At 52.7% G+C, this 20886-nt stretch overlaps 1 protein-coding gene across 1 annotated transcript in view; it reads left to right on the top strand.

The window, feature by feature from the left end:
* The first annotated feature begins 1289 nt into the window (after positions 1-1289).
* The window catches only part of GALNT9 (polypeptide N-acetylgalactosaminyltransferase 9), a 119495-nt gene continuing 99898 nt past the window's right edge, over positions 1290-20886 (top strand). The window contains exon 1 of the mRNA XM_005891207.3: positions 1290-1530. Coding sequence (XP_005891269.1) covers positions 1290-1530 — 241 coding nt within the window. The remainder of the gene's footprint in view (positions 1531-20886) is intronic.

The following is a 20886-nucleotide window of genomic DNA, read 5'->3' as shown; positions in this document are numbered from 1 at the left end:
AGCACCAAGCATCAAGCACTGGGGAGAAAGTGTGAAGTAGATAGAGCCTCCTGCCTTCTCGGTGCTCAGGGTCCAAAGCTGGGTCTTTACTCTCTTGAACCCCGGCTGTCTCACCTATAAAACGCGGGTTTGAGGCTGTATTAGAGATTGACGTGGAGGCGGGGTCAGCCAGGTTTGCTGTGCCCTGAGGTCTGAGGACCGCGTCCTGGAGCACCGGATGCCCAAGAGCCTACGCCTCCCCCGTCCCGCAGTGGGTTTTGCGGTTCTGCCTGTGTGTCTCTGGGTACCACGGACTCTCAAGCCCGGGGCACCAGTTCTTGGACTCAGCTCTTCCCAGCCCTCTGCCCTGCAGAGAGGGAAGGGGAGGGAGGCCGGGGGTTGATTCAGTTTGAATGAGGGAAAGGTGAGACAAACCACCAAGGAGGCTTTGACCCTACTGTCCCCCTTCTTTCTCACAAAGAGCCTCCCCTCCCACCTACCCCTGCTCATCCACGCAGACTATACTGCCTTGACCAGACACTCACTCCCCAAGATCCTGCTTCCGCAGGTCAAGTTTGGGGAGGGGGCGTGTGGAGAGATTGTTCGCGGGCTCCGCCCCGCCGCACCCGCCGGGACGCCCTTGGACTGGGTCTCCAGAACGCGAGGCCCCGCCCCGCCCCACCCGGTTCTGGCGCCTAGGGCGCGAGCCAGACCTTGCGCCCCACCGGGTGGGGTGGGGTGGGGGTGGTCCCTGAGGGGGCGGTCCCGGAGGGACGGGCCTGCGGGGGCGGGCACGGGGCCCGCATGCTGATGAGCTGGGCGGCCGCGTCACTCCGCACCGGCGCCGTGGCTGCGGGGCGGGCAGGAGCTGCACACCAGCCGAGTGCCTGCCGGCCCGCGCCTCCCTCGCTTCCCCGGGTCCCGAGGCCCTCCCCGCCGCCCCTGAGAGGGGGCCGCGCCCCTCTGAGGAGGATGCCGAGTGCCCCCTGCGCCCACGGCCCCGGGCAGCCCCTACTGGTGGGGAACCCGGGAGGCAGAGGGGCGCGCTGAGAGGGCGCGGGTGGTGCTGAAGGGACAGCTCCCGGGCGCGGGCGGCAGAGCGCGCAGCCCTCCCGCAGCATCCGCCTGCAGCCCCTGCCTGCAGCTCCCGGCCCGCAGCCCCCCTCCTTCAGCACCCCAAGCCCGCAGCCCGCGGTGAGCTGGGCTGGCTCATGGTCCCCGAAGCAGCGGGCCAGGCGGAGGCTCCTGTGTCCACCGGGCCCACGGGGATGCCCCGTGGGTGAGGCAGCCCCCAGCTTCCAACCGCGTTCATGGCGGTGGCCAGGAAGATCAAAACTTTGCTGACGGTCAACATCCTGGTGTTCGTGGGCATCATCCTCTTCTCCGTGTACTGCCGCCTGCAGGACCGCTCAGAGGGGCTGGTGCAGATCGTTCGCAGTGCCGACCGCCGGGTGCGCAGCCGGCATGCCAAGGTGGGCGCGCTGGCTGAGCGCGAAGCCATCCTGCAGCGCCTTGACCACCTGGAGGAGGTAGTCTACAACCAGCTGAATGGTGAGCTGAGCCAGCGCCCCGCTCGGGACAAAGAGGCTGGGAGAGTGGGTGGAGGAAGAATTGTTTCCGGGCTTGGGACTCTGAACTGTGTCCCTGGCGCTACAACCTGCGAGGACCCCAGGGACCTGGTGGCCAACCAGGGCTAGGATCGATTTCCTGTTACTTGTGGAGTGAATCAGGTAGAAGGCAGATGGGAATACAGCCTCTGTGTAGCTGAGGATGCTGGTCTGAATGACTACGCATACACTTATGTGCCCAGAGGACACTTGAGTACCCCAACCCACCAGTACACATGAAGGGACTCCACCTTGTTCCCTGAGGAACTGAGAGAACTTCTAGAGGTTGTAGGACCTGTGTTAAGAGCAGGCAGTGCCCAGATCTAAGAGCAAGGGAGTCTGCCATGCTGCTTCAGGAGCTGTGGGGCATCAGGGCTAAGCCTGGACTCACTCCCCTCTCTTGAGGAAGAAGTGGAGAGAGGCAGGATGGCTATGCTGCCCTTCAGAGGTGTTCTTTAGATGTTGGTGGAGAAAAGTGGGCTTCCCTGGTGGCTCAGACAGTAAAGAATCTGCCTGCAATATAGGAGACCTGGGTTCAATCCCTGGGTCAGGAAGATCCCCTGGAGAAGGGAATGGCAACCTACTCCAGTATTCTTGCCAGGAGAGTTCCATGGACAGAGGAGCCTGGTGGGCTACAATCCATGGGGTTGCAAAGAGTTATGCCCCAACCACTGGAGCTGTTCAGTTCCCTATCCTGGGGATGCTCAGGGCTCAATCAACCAAGTGCTGTGGGTCGAGTATGAGGCTGTGAACCTGTGACTCATGGACAAATAGAGTCTAGGTCCTGGCAGGGGCTTGGCAGATATTAATTACCTAAATGGACCCTGAGCCATGGTGCTTGGGAACCCGGAGTCCTTGGAAGCTTCTACAGGAACTGGCTCCTGGAGGTGGGCTCCTTGTTTCATCCCAAGTGGATGTGAGTCACCCTGAGGGTCAGTGTGGGAGTCAAGGAGGGTCAGGGCCAATGTGGAGCTAGGTGGTGGGGGAGGAGGAGTACTTTTCCACATTGGGTTGCAGCAGAGCAGAATAAAGCAACTGCTGCTCCCTGGGCTTACTCTGTGCCAGTTGCAAGGAGGAAAGAGGAAAGTTTATGTTTACCCCATTAGTAGGTATTCCCCTTCTGTCCTGTGCTATTCTGGTTTCTGCACCAGCAGCCCCTGGCAATGCTCTTTAGGAAGAGTCAGTAACAGGCTCCAGCAGGAGCTGTCTGGGAGCCAGCTTGCATAGACGGGGCCTGTTCCACACGTCACTCAGTCCAATGTGGAGATCCTCTTGGGATTTCCTTCTGGATGCCCAGCTGGCCTTGGAGCAGCAGCTCTGAACCTGAGGCTTGGTTCCTGATGCCCAGGATACGAGAGCTGTCTGCAGCCATGCCCACCCTCTCTGGGAGAGTAGCGCATCCTCTGACTTCCCAAGTGCCTTCTCACCACCCCTGAGCTCCTGGGTTTTTGTCTGGAGGTAGTTCTGGTGGGTTGCTTGGCTTTTCTGATCTTCCCTATTCAGCTGAAACCACGAGGGGAGAAAAGTTTAGTTCAGCTGTCACTTGACCATTCCAGTGGTGATTCATCTCCAGGAAGGCAGTGTGCCCCGGTAATAGCACACAGCTTTATTGAAGTGTGTTTGCCAGGGTGTTATGGTCTGTTTTATGGGGAGAAGTGGAGGATTATATAAAAACATTGGCAGCACGTCGGGTTGTGTAACATCCTGACGGCCAGCTCAGTGCTGAGAGCCGTTCTCTCCCCTCCCCCACGTCAAGGTGAGAAGGAGCTGGGATTCTTGGAGGCAGGAAAAGCCAGGACCTTCAACCAACTGATGGGGGATGATGAAGTGTTTTGGGAAAGTGGAGTGTCACTCCCAGGCCCACCCCAGCCTCTCCCCCTCCCTTCTCCTGGCTTCTTCCTCCTCCCTCCTCTCTTCTCTCTTCCTACTCCTCTTCCCACCCCTTTCTCCTTTTTAAAATCCTTTCTCCCTCACCCCTTCACCAAATCTCTTCCTCCTATCAATTTTCCTCTCTTCTTTCTTTGCCCATCCCTTAGCCCAACTGTTCTGTCTCTCTCCAATCTCTGTTCTGTCTCTCCCACCAATCCCACTCTTTATCTTGCATACCCATCTCAGACCATGTGCCTAGCATAGCGCCTTACCCAGGGGTCATTCAGTATTTGTTTCTGGACATGACAAGAGAGCCCCAATCTAGCACTCAGCCTGGGTGGGTCCCTAAGGAGAGGACAGTGCAGGAATGGTTGACCTTTGTTCACAAGAAGCCCTTTGAGAACAGTGCTCACCCTTCAAACTGGCACAGATTCTTCTGTTAAAGGATTCTGAAAAACATCAAGGAGCGTGCTTCCCAGAGGAGGCAAGCCACAGCCCTTTACACTAGTGTCTATTGTGTTTTAGATCCAAGGAATAGGATATGGATTCCTAGGAGCTTCTACTTGATACGAATTCAGCTGAGTTTAGAAAGGAGAGGGAGAAACCCCAACAAAATTGATTTATTGCTTATATTTGCTTTGCCTTGACTGCTTCCTAGAAACACTTCTCCTGGCTTGAAGGAGCTGGTGGGGAGGAAAGATTGTCCCTGGGGAGCAGGGCCCAGAAGCAGAGCATCCTCCCCAATACCCCCCACAGCTTTTCTTTAGCTGGTCCAGTGCCCTTTACTTGAAATGTCTTGTTGACTCAGCAAAGACTTATTAATGGTGTGTGTAGATTCAAATTCACAGGACCTGGAGAGGGGTGGGGGTGGATTTTCTTTAAGGAAATTCAGTGTAGTCACATGCTGTATGTACATGAGAGTTTGCTTCTAAGTTTAGTGCTCAAGGCAAGAAAAAATGTTTATAGGCAAAAATTATCCTTCCAAATATCTTAAACTGCACATAAAGTACAGCATCCCTGGTTTCATGCCTGCAACTGGCACAGTGAGTCTTATGAAGGTGGAATTGGAGAACCTCTAAGCTCAGTGGGCTTCCCTGGTGGCTCAGGCAGTAAAGAGTCTGCTTGCAATTCAGATGGCCTGGATTCAATCCCTGGGTTGAGAAGATCCCTGGAAAAGGGAATGGCTACCCGCTCCAGTATTCTTGCCTGGAGAATTCTATGGACAGTGGAGCCTGGTGGGCTACAGTCCATAGGGTTGCAAAGAGTCAGACAGGACTGAGCAACCAACTTTCAATTTCACTTTAAGCTCAATGAGAAGGGAGGGGAAATCCCATTCAGTTGGTCATATGTTCAAGCCCTTCTGCCTTCTATGACCCCTTAGGAGCAGAGGCTGAATTCGAGCTGGGGATGGGAGGGGGAGGTTTCCATTTGGGTTGGTTGGCTGCTTTTTAAAATTCAGACAACATGTGTGTTAATTCCCTCTAACTTGACCCTCTAACCAGCCCAAGTCCCTCACAATCAGAGGTCAAAACCATGTATCCTCTGTACAGATGGAAAAGCTGAGGGCCGGCGAGACAGCAGGGTTTGCTCAAGGTTGTTTAGGAAGTTAGCTGTGGCAGCTGCTAGAAGCATACTTGTTTTAGAATGATCTACATTTCTTAATTTATCAAAAGTTCAAGTTAAAATAACAGAAGGTCCAGTTGTGGTCTATCGGATAATGGCCTTGTACATCTCAGGTGGGGCCCGCCTCCCACCAGCTGTGCCAACACCACTTCCCCTCCATTGGGAAGAGGTACTTGCTGGCCCTGCTCTCTCAAATTAAAGAAATTCACATAAGACTGGTACTGGGTTTTGCCATAATTGTGCATCAGACCTGTTCTATTGTTCATCTGAGGGTGGGAATTTTGTCTGTTTTATTCACAGTTCTAATGCCAAGGGTCTTGGGTGGTACCTTGCACACAGTTCATGCTCCAGAAATATTTGTTGGATGAGACAGTGAGTGGATCTTTGTCTAAACGATTGATTGTTTTTGTTTAGAATAAGTTTATGTAAAAAGACATTTGCAAATCACCACTGTACTCGTAAGCAGGAGGGGACTAGGCGAATGAATGTAATGAAAACAAAATCATGCTCTTTAATTCCAGCGTGACAGGGCTGTCAGCAGAGGCTCTGAGCCAGAAACCTGCCCTCTCTTTGTTAGAAGGGAGATTCTCAAGTGTGGAGGATATATTGACATGAAACCAAGACTTTCTCCTTGAAGAAATCAGGGGATTGAGCCAGGCTTTAAGAGGGGATAAGTCTCACGGTGTGAGTCAATGTTATTTAACGCTGTGTTCGTTTTCAGCCAACAACCCTGTCCCACGTGCTGGTCCTCCCGGGATTCTGACTGCACACTTTGGGAAGCCCGGGTCTGTAGCAGAGTATTGCTTAAGGGGATGTGATGGGGGGTGAAGTGGGTGGAAAGAGTGGGGAAGTGGCTGTTGGGTTGCCAAGGGGCACTTGTCTCTGAGGCTCCATCCACTGGAGGGGGCCCAGATCAGGAAGCTGAAATCCTAACAATAGTCTGAGCACCATGAGTGATGTTTTTGTTTTTTTAAGTCTTTATTGAATTTGTTACAATATTGCTTCTGTTTTTACCTTCTGCTTTTTTGGCCATGAGGTGTGGAGGGGGTTGTTTGACTTGAATCGCTTTTTCTGTTCTCCTCCATTGGATCTCAGCTCCCCCACCAGGGATTGAGCCCACAGCCCCTGCATTCAAAGTCTTCACTACTGAACTGACAGGGAAGTCCCCACCCTGAGTTTTAGTAATCGAAGAATTTTGGAGTTGAGACCAGGAGGTGCCTGGAGAGAGGCGAGAAGGAGGCAGATGGAGAGAACGCCAGGAGGTCACCCTGTGTTTGCCTTGGCCCCTCGGGCTGCAGGGGGAGCAAACCCCTCCGTGTGGAACTTTCCTGCACTGTGGTGCTTGCTTTGGTGGTAGGCAGGTGTCACAGCTGAGAAGCTGAATTTGGGGAGGTATCCAAACAGTCCCCACCTGGCGTGGGAATTCAAATATCATATGAGAGCACAAGCCATGTGAGGACAGCAAGTGCCTCAAACCTGGCATGGGGTGGATGCCCGATCAGCGCCCTTCCAGTGACCAAAGGATGAATGCCCCAGGTGGGTGGAGCCTGCAGAACAGCCTGGTGGAGGGGGGCGGGGTGGGTGTCTGAGAGGGGCCTGGAAGGTTCCTGGGGACGGCGAGAGGCTGGCTGCCCCTCTGGACCACTCCTCACCTCTGTGGTATGCCTGTCCCAGTCTGCCCACTCCTGAGAGCCCGTGTGCATAGAAGGTGCTGACTTCTCAAGAAGGGTTTTCAAGCCCTTTGCTATGCACGAGCAGCTCCGTTTTGAAGATGCCTAAGATATTCCACTTGCAGGGCATGTGTGTTTCATCGGAAAGATTTCCCTAGTCATTGTGAATTTTAATTCTAGAAGTAGCTCCCCGCTGGTTCCTGGGCCCTTCCAGCTAGAGTTCATCAATCTCCTCCATCTTCCTTGAATCTGCTTTATGAGTTAAAACGTCCTGCATTGCTGATCCCAGCAGTCAAAGCCACCGTGGCCGGAGAAATAGTTGCCATTCGTTCAGGATTTAATCACGGGTCCTGGCAGGTCTTGCTTCAGAATGGCAGCAATTAATTGGTTGGCCACTTCCTCCCCCAACCCCCGCCCCCACCCCAAGTCATTAATTGGCTGGCCTCTCCCCCTGCATCTGTCTCACATCCCCCATAGTTGTTGATTTACTACAGAAAGTGAAAAAATAGTTGGTGCTCCCAACCAGAGCCCAGGCTTTTGCACAACCACAGCCAGCAAGGGGGCTTTTGACACGAATGGCTTTTTCCATTCTCCTACATGGGAGCCGCCTGCAATTACATTTCACTCACCCTGAGAAGATTAACAGCATGTTGGTTTTGTTTTTTTTCCCCTTCTTTGCCTGTGCTCCTCTGCCTGCTGGTCTGCCTGTGACCCCATCCAACCACCCATATCAGAACAGCCGAAGCCACTTATGGTCACAGAGGTTAGCGCTGTGCAGTCCTGGGCCTTGGCATCTGGGGCGATGAGAGGTAGGGGTGCTTCACCCTGAGATAAACACCCCTCACGCAATTCCCCTGGGAGGAGCAGACCTCACTCTGGAGGGGCTGGCTCTATCCAGAGACTCTGCAGATCCAGCCCGGGCCCCACTTCTAGGAATAACTCAGGCCAACCGTGACCCTCACCTTGGGAGCCTGCCAGGGCTGAGTGATTGCATTTACAATTCAGCTCAGCAATTTGCATATTTCAGAGGTTCGGCACTATTTTCTGAAAGGACAGTTTATCCTTCGTTGGCTGATAACTTGACAAAAATAAGTCTCTATTCACTTCCATATCCCATGTCCTACTGGGGACATTACTGCCTGGGATCCAGCTCTTGGAACAGCTTTCCTGCTCTTTGGTCAGCTTTTCTGTTCTGCTCTCAAAAAGCACAGGTACCCTTGAAGGGAGGATAGAGGGATGGGGAGAGGCTGATTCATGGTGAGATGGGTCCTTGGAAACTGCTCTGCAGGCTGAAGCTCTCTCATTTTCTGGAATGAAGGCAGTATCTTCTTTATCCTTATCATTCACCCCTCCTATGTTCCTGATGCTGAGTCAGGGTGTAGGAGCGAAGGAGATGCAGGTCCCTGCCTCTCAGGGCTGACATCCTAGGAGGCAGGCAGGTGAGCAACGAGTGCTGTGAACAGGGCAACTCCAGACAGAAAGGAAGCCACCAAGAGGAAGAGTGATGGAGAGTGGGTGGGTGGGACGGGTCCCACTTTAGATGGGGTGTGGCTTGAATAGCATTTCCCCAGATTCATGTCCTCAGAATGTAACCCTGTTTGCAGACGTACGTAGATGAGGTTGTACTGGAGTAGGGTGGGCCCTGATCCAGTGATTTATAAGGACAATATTGTCCTTATGAGACCAAGAGGGACACAGACATAGAAGATAGAAGGCAGAGGCAGAGACAGAGACTGGGGTGATGCGTCTACAAGCCAAGGACTCCGAGGATGCCAGCAACTCCAGAGGCTGGAATAGGCAGGAAGGACCCTTTCCTGGAGCCTCCAAAGGGAGTGTAACCATGATGCCCTGAGTTCTGACCACCAGAGGACCACAGTGGCTGTGTGTGCTGGGAGACTGACACCAAGGGTGGGTGGGGAGCTCCTCTATGATGATCGAACTCAGATGTGAGTGAGCTGTGAGGGGATCGGGGAAGGGCATCCGGGCAGGGGCCAGCCCCACGTGAGTGGTGCTGTGCTTCATCACTCAGTCCAACTCTTTGCGACCTCATGGATTATAGCCCGCCAAGCTCCTCTGTCCATGGGGATTCTCCAGGCAAGGATACTGGAGTGGGTTGCCATGCCCTCCTCCAGGGGATCTTCCCAACCTACGTGAGTGCTATGAAGGAGGAGAGTGGTGTGTGGCTATCAGGGAGGACATGGGACTGTGCTCTTAGGAAGGCATGCTCACACACCATAAATGTCCTGTGTGCCAGGAACGCTTGGACTTCATCTGCGACCATGGAAGTCTGTGCCTCTGTCTAGCTGGTTGGATTTATAAAGCACATTTGAGATCTCACTTAGATCTGAGGGACCGAAATGACAGCAGTGACAACACACAGTCTCTCCAGCCACCTGAGGGACAGGACAGTCTTGATTCTGGCCTGCTCAGCCTGTGGCCTGCCTTGGGGTCCCTAGTCAGGGCTTCTCAACATGTTGCTGTTGACATCTGGGCCAGGTAATCTTTGCACACGGTGGTACGGTGCTGGTAAGCTGTTGAGCAGCATCTCTGGCCTCCACCCACCAGGCACCAGCAGTCCTCTCTGCTCCCACCTCCAGCTGCGGCATGAGACATTGTCAAGTGTCCCCCGAGGGCCAGAAAGCTCCCGTGGAGATCTCTGCCTTCTGTCTAGAACATAGGGGTTGACTGGCTGGGTTCATACCTGGCTCCACATCTCAGCAAGTCAGTCACCCCCCTCTAGTCTCAGTTTTCTCATCTGTAAAGTGGGGATGATGGAAACACCAACCTCAGCAAAACCTTGTAGAGGCAAAAAGAATTGGCTTGAATGAAAGGGGCCATCCTTGTGTCCAGTGCAATGGCTAACCCACACTGCTCAAAGTTCGGGATCCTGCTGGGCACAGGAAGAGTGCCATCCTGAAGGCTGTCCCGCATGCATCCTCTTTGACCTTGCTGTCTCAATTCAATGGCAACGTGCCTCTTGCATGCTCTGAACTTGCCTATCTACCTTTAGAGCCACCCCCAGGCTCAGCATCCTTGGCTGGCTGTGTATCCAGCTAGACTTTAATAGCCAAATGCTGTTTCATTTTTTATTGATTAACATTTTGGGCAAAGGATAGAGGTCTCCTATCTTGCGTATCAATACCTCACTTATTTAAGAAGCAAATTCACTTAATTCAAAAGTGCATCAGTTTAAAGGAGGCTATTAAGTAACATGAATCGAGTGGTTTACAGAGACATGGATACTGCAGGAAGGCTGGAGGAAAGACCAGTGTGGGGTTGCTGTCATGGATGGCCCTCAAGGCTCCTTGCTGTAGCACCTGGTCTTAGAAAGTGGTCTCCCCTAGGGTTGTGGATTGATGGCCTCAGAATTGATGAAGGAAGATGCTGGACTCTGGATCTGTGCTCTTTCCAAGGCTTTCTGAAGCTCTGAGTCTGATAAAACATAAATAAAAATAAAATAACCCACTTGTGCAGATGTAGCCCTGACTCCTGGGTCTTGAGAAGGAGGCAGCAGCATTGAACACACCCCAGGCCACTCCCCAGCACCCCTCGCCCTGCCTCGCTTCGCGGGGGTGGTCCACCTTGGCAGGCAATCCTGCCATACACGTCTGGTCTGGCTCAGGCAGCGACCTTCGACCTTCCGGTCCTCCAGAGAGGGGCTTTGCTCAGAAGCCTCAGCTGTTGGGTTTTATTTTTAAGTAAATGAGCCCAAGTACAATGGCTCTTAATATGCTGCCCCAGGCCTAGCAGTGTGCCAGAGAAATAAGATCTACAGGTGCCTGGCCTATGATGGGTCCTGGCTCCGGTAGCTGCTCCAGTAGCCTCCTGGATGGCTCCTCCCTGGGTTTTCCACCCTGGTTAGAAGTGAGGCTTGGCTTCAAGGCTAGAGGGGCAGTGTGTGCCCAGAGCCAGACACAGGGCTGGTACAGGGGGACAGTGGCTGGGACGAGGGGAAGTCCTAATTGTCCCAATTGTGTGTGGACTGACTTGCCAGACAGGACCTCCTGGAGGTTGAGAGGCTCAGGTCACAGCTGGTTCATGAGCCTCTAAGTATATTTCTTTAAAAATGGAAGAAATCTCAACAGGAAGTTACCAAAATAGTCATATATTGTAGACATTTTTATGTAACGAGTTAATGCTTTTGACACTGGAGTGCAATGTAGTTGTGCTGTTCACAGAAAGATCATGGAATTTGTAGAAATACTGGTTCTTGCAGATGTCCTGGTCCGAGAACACAGCGTGTTTAGAGGTGTGTGATGAAAGCCTTCTTCTCAGGCTCCTGCAGGTCAAAGGCTGACACGGGTCTCCTGGGGAGGGTGCCCTGTGGAGGCTTTTCCTGCCTGTTTCCTTGCCTTTCCTGGGGTTCAGCACCCATATCCTGCATCCATATCTGGCCTCCATCTCCGAATCCAGCAGTGTTTCGCCTTTTTGTGCCATTCCCCCGAAGTCACATCCCAACCCCCACTCTCCTCTTCGCCTCCCTCTTCTACCTTTAAGTGTCCTTATGATCACAGGGGCCCACCGGATAATCCAGCTCAAATTCAGCTGATGAACACCTTTAATTTTCTCTGCCATGTTAACCTAACATATTCCCAGGTTCTGGGGGCTGGGATGTGAACAGCTTTGGGGTCCATGATTCTGCTGATCGCAGTGAGCAAACTGAACAGACTACTGAACATGAATACATGGTAGGGGGCAAAATAAGGCAGAAGGATGAAGTGTCAGGGGAGAGGCACTGGCATCTCCATCCAGTGTCTGGAGAAGGCCCCAGGAAGGGAGTGACTTTTAAGTGAAGTCTGAAAGTAAGGATGGGGATGTGACCTGCAGAGATCTGAAGGAGGGAGCCCCAGGCCCAGCAAGTGCAAGAGTCCTGAGGCACAGTGCGTGCTGGAGGGTTGGCTAGAATATTGGTCGGGGAGTCCGTGCTGGAGACTCACACTGGGAGCTGTATGAGTCTGCTCCATCTGCTTTAACCAGATACCACACTTGGAGGGCTTAAACCACGGAAATTCATTGTCTCACAATTCTGAAGGCTTGAAAACCAAGATCAAGGTGCTGGCATGGCTGGTTTCTGATGAGGCCTCCCTCCTGGCTTGCGGATGGCTTCTTCTGTGTGCCTGAGCATTCCTGGTGTCTCTCCCTCTGTAAGGCCACAGTCCTATTAGTTTAGGGTCCCCCGGTGACCTCATTTAATCTTAATCACCCCACGAAGGCCCCTCTCCAGATACAGTCACATTGAAGTTAGGTCTTCAACATACAACCTTTTTTTTAAAAAAAGTATTTATTTATTTGACTGCATGGGGTCTTAGTTGTGACACGCAGGATCTTTTGTTGCAGTACACGGACTCTCCAGTTGGGGCACACGCGTTCCAGAGTGTGCAAGCTCAGTAGTTGTGCCATGCAGCCTTAGTTGCTCCTTGGTATGTGGGACCTTAGTTTCCTGATCAGGGATCAAACTTATGTCCCCTGCATTGCAAGGTGGATTCTTAACCACTGGACCACCAGGGGAGTCCCCTCAATGCACAGCTTTTAGAGGACATAGTTGAGCCCATAGCAGGAGTTACCCACAAGCAGATGCTATCGAAACCCACATAGCTTTATGGTCTCATCCAGACCAGGGAGTGAGTGCAGGGGAAGAGACAGGTTGGCCGAGCTGGGACAGTCTACCAGGAGATGAGGAGTAGCCAGAAGAGAGGTGAGGCAGGCCAGTGTCTGATCCTGGGAATCAAGGGGACGAGCACCGCTGAGTACTTTGATGGGTCACACTCCATGAGCACTGAGGGCTGACTGCTGCTCCAAGGGTGGGGGTGACCTGGACAAAGTCAGCTTAGATGAGGGTTGGGGGTGAAGTTGGAAGCAGCAGACATGGGGCCTTTCTGCAAAGCACTGTGGATTTTGGGGCTGGATGACTACTGGTGGTTGGACCCCCATGCAACATGGGACATGGAGAAGTACTGTCAAATTTCCCCTGGGGGCATCTCCTCCCCCAATTGAGAACCAGTCCTGTGAAGGAGGATGAGATGAGGGTCTGTCCTGGAGAGGGAGATGGGGCAGACAGAGGGTGTTATTTCCAAGATAAGAATTAGCTGAGAGGGGAGGATTGGGTGCCAGAACCCATCCTGGAGCCCATGAGAGGGTGGCACCCCAGCTCAGGAGCTGGGGCCTGTCCAGCACCTCGGACAGCTCCTCCTGCTCCTGCTTCTGAGGTAGAGGGACAGTAAGTGAGCTAGCCAGGTGGGGTGGAAGCTGGGGTGTTCTCTTTTTTTCCATTTTCTCAGAGAGGCAGCAAATAAAGTTATCAGTTGAGGTTTCGATCCCTGAGCTGGAAAGATCCCTTGGAGAAGGGCATGGCAACCCACTCCAGTATTCTTGCCTGGAGAATCCCATGGACAAAAGAGCCTGGCGGACTCTGGTCCATAGGGTCGCAAAGAGTCGGACACGACTGAAGTGGCTTAGCATACATGTACTATTAAATGGGTTTTTAAAAAGAAAGCATATGTCTGGTTTTGTATTATCTACATCCTATTTCAGAATAGGGGCCACTACAGATGTGTGTTGTGAATAGGAACACTGAGTTGGTGGGGCTGAGAACCCCTGGTCTGTAAGGTGGGACCCCCTCACAGGTCAGGTAGGAACCTGGGAGAGGCCGCTAAAGGCCTAAGGGGCTGCAAGGGCCTGGGCAGAGAGGGGCCTTGTCACCTCCCAGCCGCGAGGGGAGCTGATCTCCACCCCCCATTCCCCTCAAGAGTGGTGCATCCCCAGGCCTTTTCTGGAGAGCAGGGGGAAAGTTTAGGAAAGATCCATCTGGCTCCAAAGGCAAGTGGGCACTGGCGGGGGGCTGCCTGGCCAGCTGTACCTCCTCCGGGATTCTCATCTTGGACACCCCTTCCTCTCTGGCACTGCCACCCCCACCATCCTTCGCCTCCACCCTGTAGATGTTGCCACCTCTTGGAGAGCATTCTCAGGTGAAGGGCTGCTCTCCTTCCCATACCCTGAGCCCTGCTTCCCAGCCTTCACGTTTCTGGGGGAGACCCCAGGACAAAGGTTGCTCACAGCTCCAGAGTTGAGTCCCAGCCATTGGTTGGCATCATTCTGAGATGCTTCGCACTCACCTGATGGTAACAGTAACCAAGGTGGATGCACCATGCTATGCGCTCGAGGTCTGTGACCATGTTTGGTGCTCACAACAGCCTGTGCAGGAGATAATCTATCTTCAATTTGCTGATGAGACCATGGCCAAGCAAGGTCAGCCCCCACTGGCAGCAGTGGGACTGGGACCCAGGCACACTGGTGCCAGGGTCCCTGCCCTGCCCTGCCTCCCCGACGATGAGCTGGGAAGACATCAACTTAGTGAGCTCGGTGGAGAGGACTGATACCTCCTGCTCGAGCAAAAAGGACTACTTTTACTTTTAACAGAATAGTTAAGTCAAATCGGTTCTATGTGCAGCCCCCATCTGAAACCCAGCAAGCTTCAATTTTATTCCAGAGAAAGACAATAACGGAAAGTGCCTGGGACTATTTTCACACTATTTGAGCATATTGTGGAAAATGTGTTAATATTCTGTGTGCTTGAGCACTTTGCAGTGGACACAGGGAAGCAAACAAGCTTATATCTTCCTTGATGGGGGCAGAGCCTTGCAGCTGCAATGTGACTGCGGAGTCAAAACACCCAGGTGAGCAGCCCTGCTCCCTGCAGCCTTGTGCAGGTTCCTTCACAGCCTTGCTCAGTTTCCTCACCTGTACAATGGGATGAAATAGTAATTATCTCTTGATTTTATTCTGAGAAGTAAGTGGAGGAAGCATGTAAGCTTGTGGGGGTAATGCCTGGCATGTGGTTCTGGCTCAGATGACCTGGTTCAGCACCAGCTCTGGTTTCTGCTTGTCCACAGTTTCTCTGACCTCCCCTCATCCAACTCCACCAGGCCTGTGATTCTGTTTCTTATGCAGCCCCACCCCTGCAGAAAAACATAATGCTCCAAGATGTCCACGGGAAGTTGAAGAAGGGGAATCAGGGAGATAGCTTAATCCAATTAATACTTTACTCACAGAACACGATCTGCTGTGCAGAGCACAGGAGGGTGTGCCCAAAGCTCGGAGGTTGGGTGTTTTCCTCTGAGAATTTACAGTGAGGTGGGAAAGAGGCAGCCAACTGGCATTCTCTGTCCTCTAAGGCACTGAGTATCAGCAACAAAAGGGAGCACTGTGTTGATGGGTTGTGTTGAAGGTTAGGAGGGTTTCATGGATGAGGAGGAGTTTGGAGCTGCACACTGGAGTTGGATGGACCTGGGTCCAAACCCCAACTGGATGACCATGTCAGGCCAGTTCTCCTTGCTGAGCTGTGCTTTTCCCATCTGTGAAATGGGAAACATGATCACCCTTCCATGATAGGATTTTGAGGAGATTAGACAAGGTGATGCATGTGAAAGTGCCTGACACATAGTGACTCCTCAGAAATGTAAGCAAAGACAATGGAAGGAAAAGAATTGAAATGGGGCAGAGTTTGAACAGATAGGGTAGCATGATGCCTGATACATAACATTTTCTCAATAAATATTTGTTCCCCAGATGGGTGGGTGAATTGATGGATGGGTGGAGGGAGGGAGGAAGGAAGGATGCTTGAATGGATGAGTGGATGCGTGGGGAGGTGGATGGATGATGGATGACAGGCGGATCTTCACTAACCCACTGGACAGTGGGCCTATGACTCTCGCATCTTGTTGGCTGTTGGGATGGAGTGAGTGTATTTTCCATGAGAGAAGGATGTGAATTTGGGGAGCTGGGGTGAAATGCAATGGACTGAATGTCTGTGTTCCCCGCATTCCTATGTTGGAGCCCTAACCCTGGTGGGGCCTCTGGGATGTGATTAGGGTTAGGTGAGGTCATGAGGGCAGCCCCCGTGATGGGATCACTGGCCTCCTAAGAAGAGGAGGATGGGAATCTCATGGTCTGTGCACGCACACACCAAGGAAGGGCCCTGAGGACGCAGCAGGAAGGCTGCCCTCTGCAAGCTAAGGAGAGGGTTCTCATCAGGAACCAAACTGCTGCTTTGATCTGGACTTCTTGCCTCCAAAGCCATAAGAAATGTCTGCTGTTTGGCCCCCTGTTGGTGGTACTTGTTATGCAGCTTAAGCTGACTGAGCTGGGGGGCCACATTGGGATGGGGGCACCCTGCCTTTTCGAGGTCAACATAAACTCTCATGCTTATCCACCATTCTTTGTCTGGAAGGTCACTGTCTCCAGGACAGAGCTCAGGGGCAGTACTCCTGGTCCCCATTCTGTTTCCTTCCCTTGGGGGCCTGCGGTGGCCCATTCATTCATGCATTCATTCCTTCATTCCTTCATGCATTCATTCCTTCCTTCATTCATAAGCACCTACTATGCACAAAGTCCTGGGGCTCTGGCCTGAGCATGGCAGGCAGCAACTGCCCTGGAGGGCAGCAAGCAGGCCAGGGTGAGGCTGAGCCCTGTCCCCAGTGGGGCTGGGGGCACTGAGTCAGCCTCACTGTCTGTGGCACCCAAGCTCTCAGCTCCCTAAGGACCTGAGTGTAGCCTCCGAGGTCTCCTTCTGCCTGTGACCCCCCAGAGCTGGGCTGGTCCAGGGGACAAGCATTTCCTGGGAGACTCTGCCATCAGGACTGGAGTCTGATGCCATGGGCATGGGGGTGTCAGGCCCTGGCCACCCTGACAGTCTCGGGAGGCTTTAATCAGAACCAGGTGACCTTGAAGTGACAGGACACCCAAACATTCCCCCATTACTGCTCCCCAGTAGCAACCAGACCCAAATCCGGGGACATATTCCTGCACAGAGCTGACAGAGGGACGTTCCACGGCCCCACGTACTTAACAAAGTGAAGGAGCCAGGAAATCCATTTTGCCAGATATTTCCAGTCATTCCTTATCTCCCTTGCTTTGGACCCATAAATATTCATATTAGTTGAACACAAGTACTATGTGTGAAGATTTATCAAATATTATATTAGTCTCAGTGAGAATATATTTTACAGGTACTGCCGTGTCCTGCGAAATCTTCATGACTTCATAGTTGCAGAAGGGCAGTCAGTCTTCCCGCTATTGACAATATGTTATTGGTTTGGGTCCCCAGGGAATCTTAAAAGACCTGTCTGTAATGAAATTACCCGTTGTGTTTGGAGAGAGTGGATAAAATGGAAGCTGGGAGGGACGTTATCTTCAAAGGCAAACCAGGGGCTCTTGCTTTTATCTCTGCTTTGTAATCATTAAAATTAATAGCCAAGCACGTAAAATCAGCCTAAATTCTCACTGGGGAAGAGAGAGGGAAGCCGGGGTGGTGGGATGTTTGGCTTGCCATCATTGCCACCCCTCAACCCCCAAACCCATGCTCCGTGAAGTCTCTGGTCAAGGTCACGGGCACATGGAGGACTGTCAGGAGTCTGGTGGGTGATGAGTGGGTCATGGCAGGTAGGATGTGTTTCTCCACTGCAAACTGTGGAGTCCCACTTTCTGGGTGATGCTAGGAAAGGAGACTGATGGTGTCTTTTTTTTTGTTCTGGCTGCACTGGGTCTTTGCAACGCCTGGGCTTCTCTAGCTGTTGTGTGTGGGTTTAATCACCCCACGGCATGGGGGAATCTTAGTTCCCCAGCTAGGGATTTAATCTGTGTCCCCTGCAGAGGAAGGTTGATTCTTAACCACTGGACCACCAGTGAAATCCCCTGATACCTCTTTGATCCCAGGGGAGTGTAAGGACCCACCACCTGGCACCACCCATCTGGAGTCTGTCTGTTCTTCTCGAGCATCCCAGTGTGTTTGCTGTGTGCTGATCATCTTCAGAAAGCATGGATTCATGGTCTCATTGGAGGCCTGGAAGGGTAAATTTTGCATCTCCTCCTCCAGGTTCATGGGGGTGAGGGGCTGGGAGGAGGAAGGTCTTTAGAAGAGCCCCTCCTTACCACACCTGTTCAAGGCCTGTGGGTCCCCAGGCCGCCCAGAGGCTATGTGCCCCTCATAGGGGCCCATCTGGCCCTCTGACTTCCTCCCCTCTGCATCCCTAAGTTCCCCATGTTCAGAGCATCCTCAGGGAAAAAAGCAAGTCCTGGACTCAGTCATCTTTCAGATCCCTTCTGTTCTTCCCTTTTGTCCTAGTAATTTCTTCCCATCTTGTCAGATATTTACTGCTTTTTCGCAATTGATCTTGCTACTTGGTTTTAAATCTAACATTCTTAGGTGGTTTTAGGGCGCAAGTTGGCCTGACTGGCCTGGCCTGGCCCTGTGGGTCCCCTACTGATGGAGTCCCCTTATCTGGGCTGCCAGCTGCCGTGTGTCTCCAGAGGTGTCTTGCCCGACTTTCTGGTGAGGACAGCCTCTGACTTCCTGAAGGTGTCTCCATCCGACCTCTTCCTCTCAGATTATCTTGTGACCGGCAGCCTCTTCATTTGGGCAGCTTCCTCTCCTGGAATATTGGCTTAAGTCGCCGTGACAGATGGAAATCAGTGACTCAAAGACAAGCTGGAAGCTTGAAAGCCACGCTTCCTTCCAAGTTGAAAAATCACAGCCGCCCACATAGCCCAGGTTTCTGTGCTGGAAGGAGTGGGTTGGCCAAGTGTGAAATGACTTTGCTGGGGGAGAGGAAGGTTGGAGGAGCTCCTCTGGAGCTGGTGGCTTCGTCTGCGTACCTGTAAGGCTCTTGGCCCGGGATGGGCAGCCAAGTCCTTCTTGGGTGGGAGTCCACTGGGGAAGGTGGCCTGGTCTTTCTTGTTGTGGTGTCCTCTTATTCCTAACATGGACCCCCTTACTTCTCTGGGTGGAGAATTCAGAGTTCTGACAAAACCCTGATTGATATGACGTAACTGCACTATGCTTTGTTTTTCTTATGGAACACGAAATCCAGAGGATGATAGACATCCTCAAGAGCCCAATCCCATTTAAGTTCCAGCCCCCACCTTTCTCTTGTGTGACAGTCTACTTCATGGTCATACAATGGCTGCTTGGACCCCAGGCATTGAGTCCTCATTCCAGGTAGGAGAAAGGGGGGAAAGAATGTAGATAAAAGGCAAAAAACAAAAACAGATCCCACATATACTAGCTGAGTCTGTGCCTTTTAGACACATTTCCCAGAAATTCCACCCAGAAAATTCCATTTAAATCTTAATGACCAGATCTTGGGCATGTGCCACTTCTAGCTGCAAGGTCAGCCCAAGGAGGTGAGCGCTTTAGCATTTTTTTTTTTACTATCCAAAACAAATTGTGGTTCTACTAATAAAAAGGATGGAGAGAGTAGATGCTAGCCGAGCGACCATGGGGTCTGCCGCTGGCCTTTTTCTTACAATTCCCCCCCTCCTCCCCCTCCTCCTTCACCATTGTATGAGTTTCCTGGGGCTGCTACATAACAAATGACCACAAACAGGGTAGCTGTAAACATCCAGAATTTATCCTTTCCCTGTCCTAGAGGCCAGAAGTCTGAAATCAAAGTGTTGGCAGGTTGAATCCTCCTGGAGGCGCTGAGGCAGAATCTGTTCCAGGCCTCTCTCCAGCTTCTCTTGGCTCCTGGCAGTCCTGGCTCCCTGGCGATCCTTGGCTTGTAGGCACTTCACTCAGATCTCTGTCTCCCTCCTCATGTGGCTTCTCCTTCTGTGTCTCTCTGAACTGTAAGGATACTCATCGTTGGATTTAGGACCCACCTCATCCAGATGACTTCACCTAGAGTCCTTAGCTTAGTTAACATCTGCAAAGACCCTGTTTCTGAATAAGGCCATGGTCACAGGTCACATGTGCAGGGCTTTGGGGCCACCATTCAACCCACCACCCTTGTCCATTCACCTAAACCAAGGGCACAAGCTCTTGACTCCTCAAGGCGCTGTGCAGAACCCACAGTGAGGCGGGGGCTGCAGCCCTGCTATGTAGGGGTGGGGCTCTAGGCTGCAGCCTGTGAAGAAGCAGACCTAGGAAGCCATCCTGCTGGATCCTTCCAGAGGAAGGCTTCTCACAAGACCTGCTTGCACTGATTTCTACGAACACCACGTGGGGACTTGGCGTGCCTCTGGGACTTGATCCCCATGCTGGGCCCTTCTTCCTGTTGGCTGCTCGCTCCCCTGCAGGGTCTGGGCCGTCTGCTGAAGGTCAGTGCCCAAGTTTCCTGAGGTGTACCCAGCCTCTGGGCACCCCAGAACCCAGGCTCCTGCATTCTAGCTGGCTACCCTGGGGTTCTGAGGTACCCAGTGGCTGGAGCATCCCTCTGGACTCCAGGGTCAGGGTACCGGGACAGCTGGCCTCCAGGCCTGGCCCTGCCTCCACCTGGCTCCTGTGGCTTCTCAGCAGATGCCTTTACCCCTCTCTCCCCGAACTTCTACATCTGATGGTCTGTGCCCCCACCATCCCTAGGGCACTGTGGTTCACATGCGCCAACTGTAGACAAAAGTTGTTGGACTGTCCAGCCCAGGGCTCCTGGGAAGGACTGGTGAGAGCAGACCATTCCAAGATCCCAGTTCTGGGGGCCTCCCCACCCCCATGAGACTGCACTTCAGCAGGCAGGTCTCCACCCAGCTCTCTGCTGGGTCCCTTGCCCCATCCTGAGGATGTCAGGATGTGAGGCCTGGGGCAGAGGAGCGAGGAAGGGACCACCCAGGATATGAACATCTGAAGCTGTTACAGCGGCTTCTTCTGTCCTGTGCATCTCTCCACTGCTGCTGTGACAACTCATGGGCTGGGAGTTGCTTAAAACCACACAGATATTTTTCTCTCACGGTTACAGAGGTCAGGAGCCTAAGATGGGTTTCCCTGGGCTAAGATCGGGGTGTGGGCAGGGCCACACTCTCTGAAGGCTCCAGAGGGCTCCTTCCCAGACTCTCCCAGAGGCCCAGGTGTCCCTTCCTTTGTGCCTTCACTGCCGGCCCAGGCTCCATGCCACAGGCCTCCTCTCTGTGTCAGATTTCCCTGCCCTCTCCTTTCAAGGACACTTGTGATGGCATTTGGGGCCCTCCTGGGTAACCCATCTATCTCTCATCTCAAGGGTAATACCTTAATCCCACCTGCAGGGTCCCATATAAGGCAATGCGTTCACACATCTGGGGATTAAAACCTGATACGTTTGGGAGACATTACTCAGCCCACCACACCCGTCCCAGCTAACTAACAGACATAAACTCTATTTGTTAACTTAATGTGA

Source organism: Bos mutus, chromosome 17 (genome assembly GCF_027580195.1).
Source record: "Bos mutus isolate GX-2022 chromosome 17, NWIPB_WYAK_1.1, whole genome shotgun sequence".
NCBI lineage: Eukaryota > Metazoa > Chordata > Mammalia > Artiodactyla > Bovidae > Bos > Bos mutus.
Note: the sequence above shows the minus strand (reverse complement) of the source record. Positions and strands in the feature narration are given on the sequence as shown.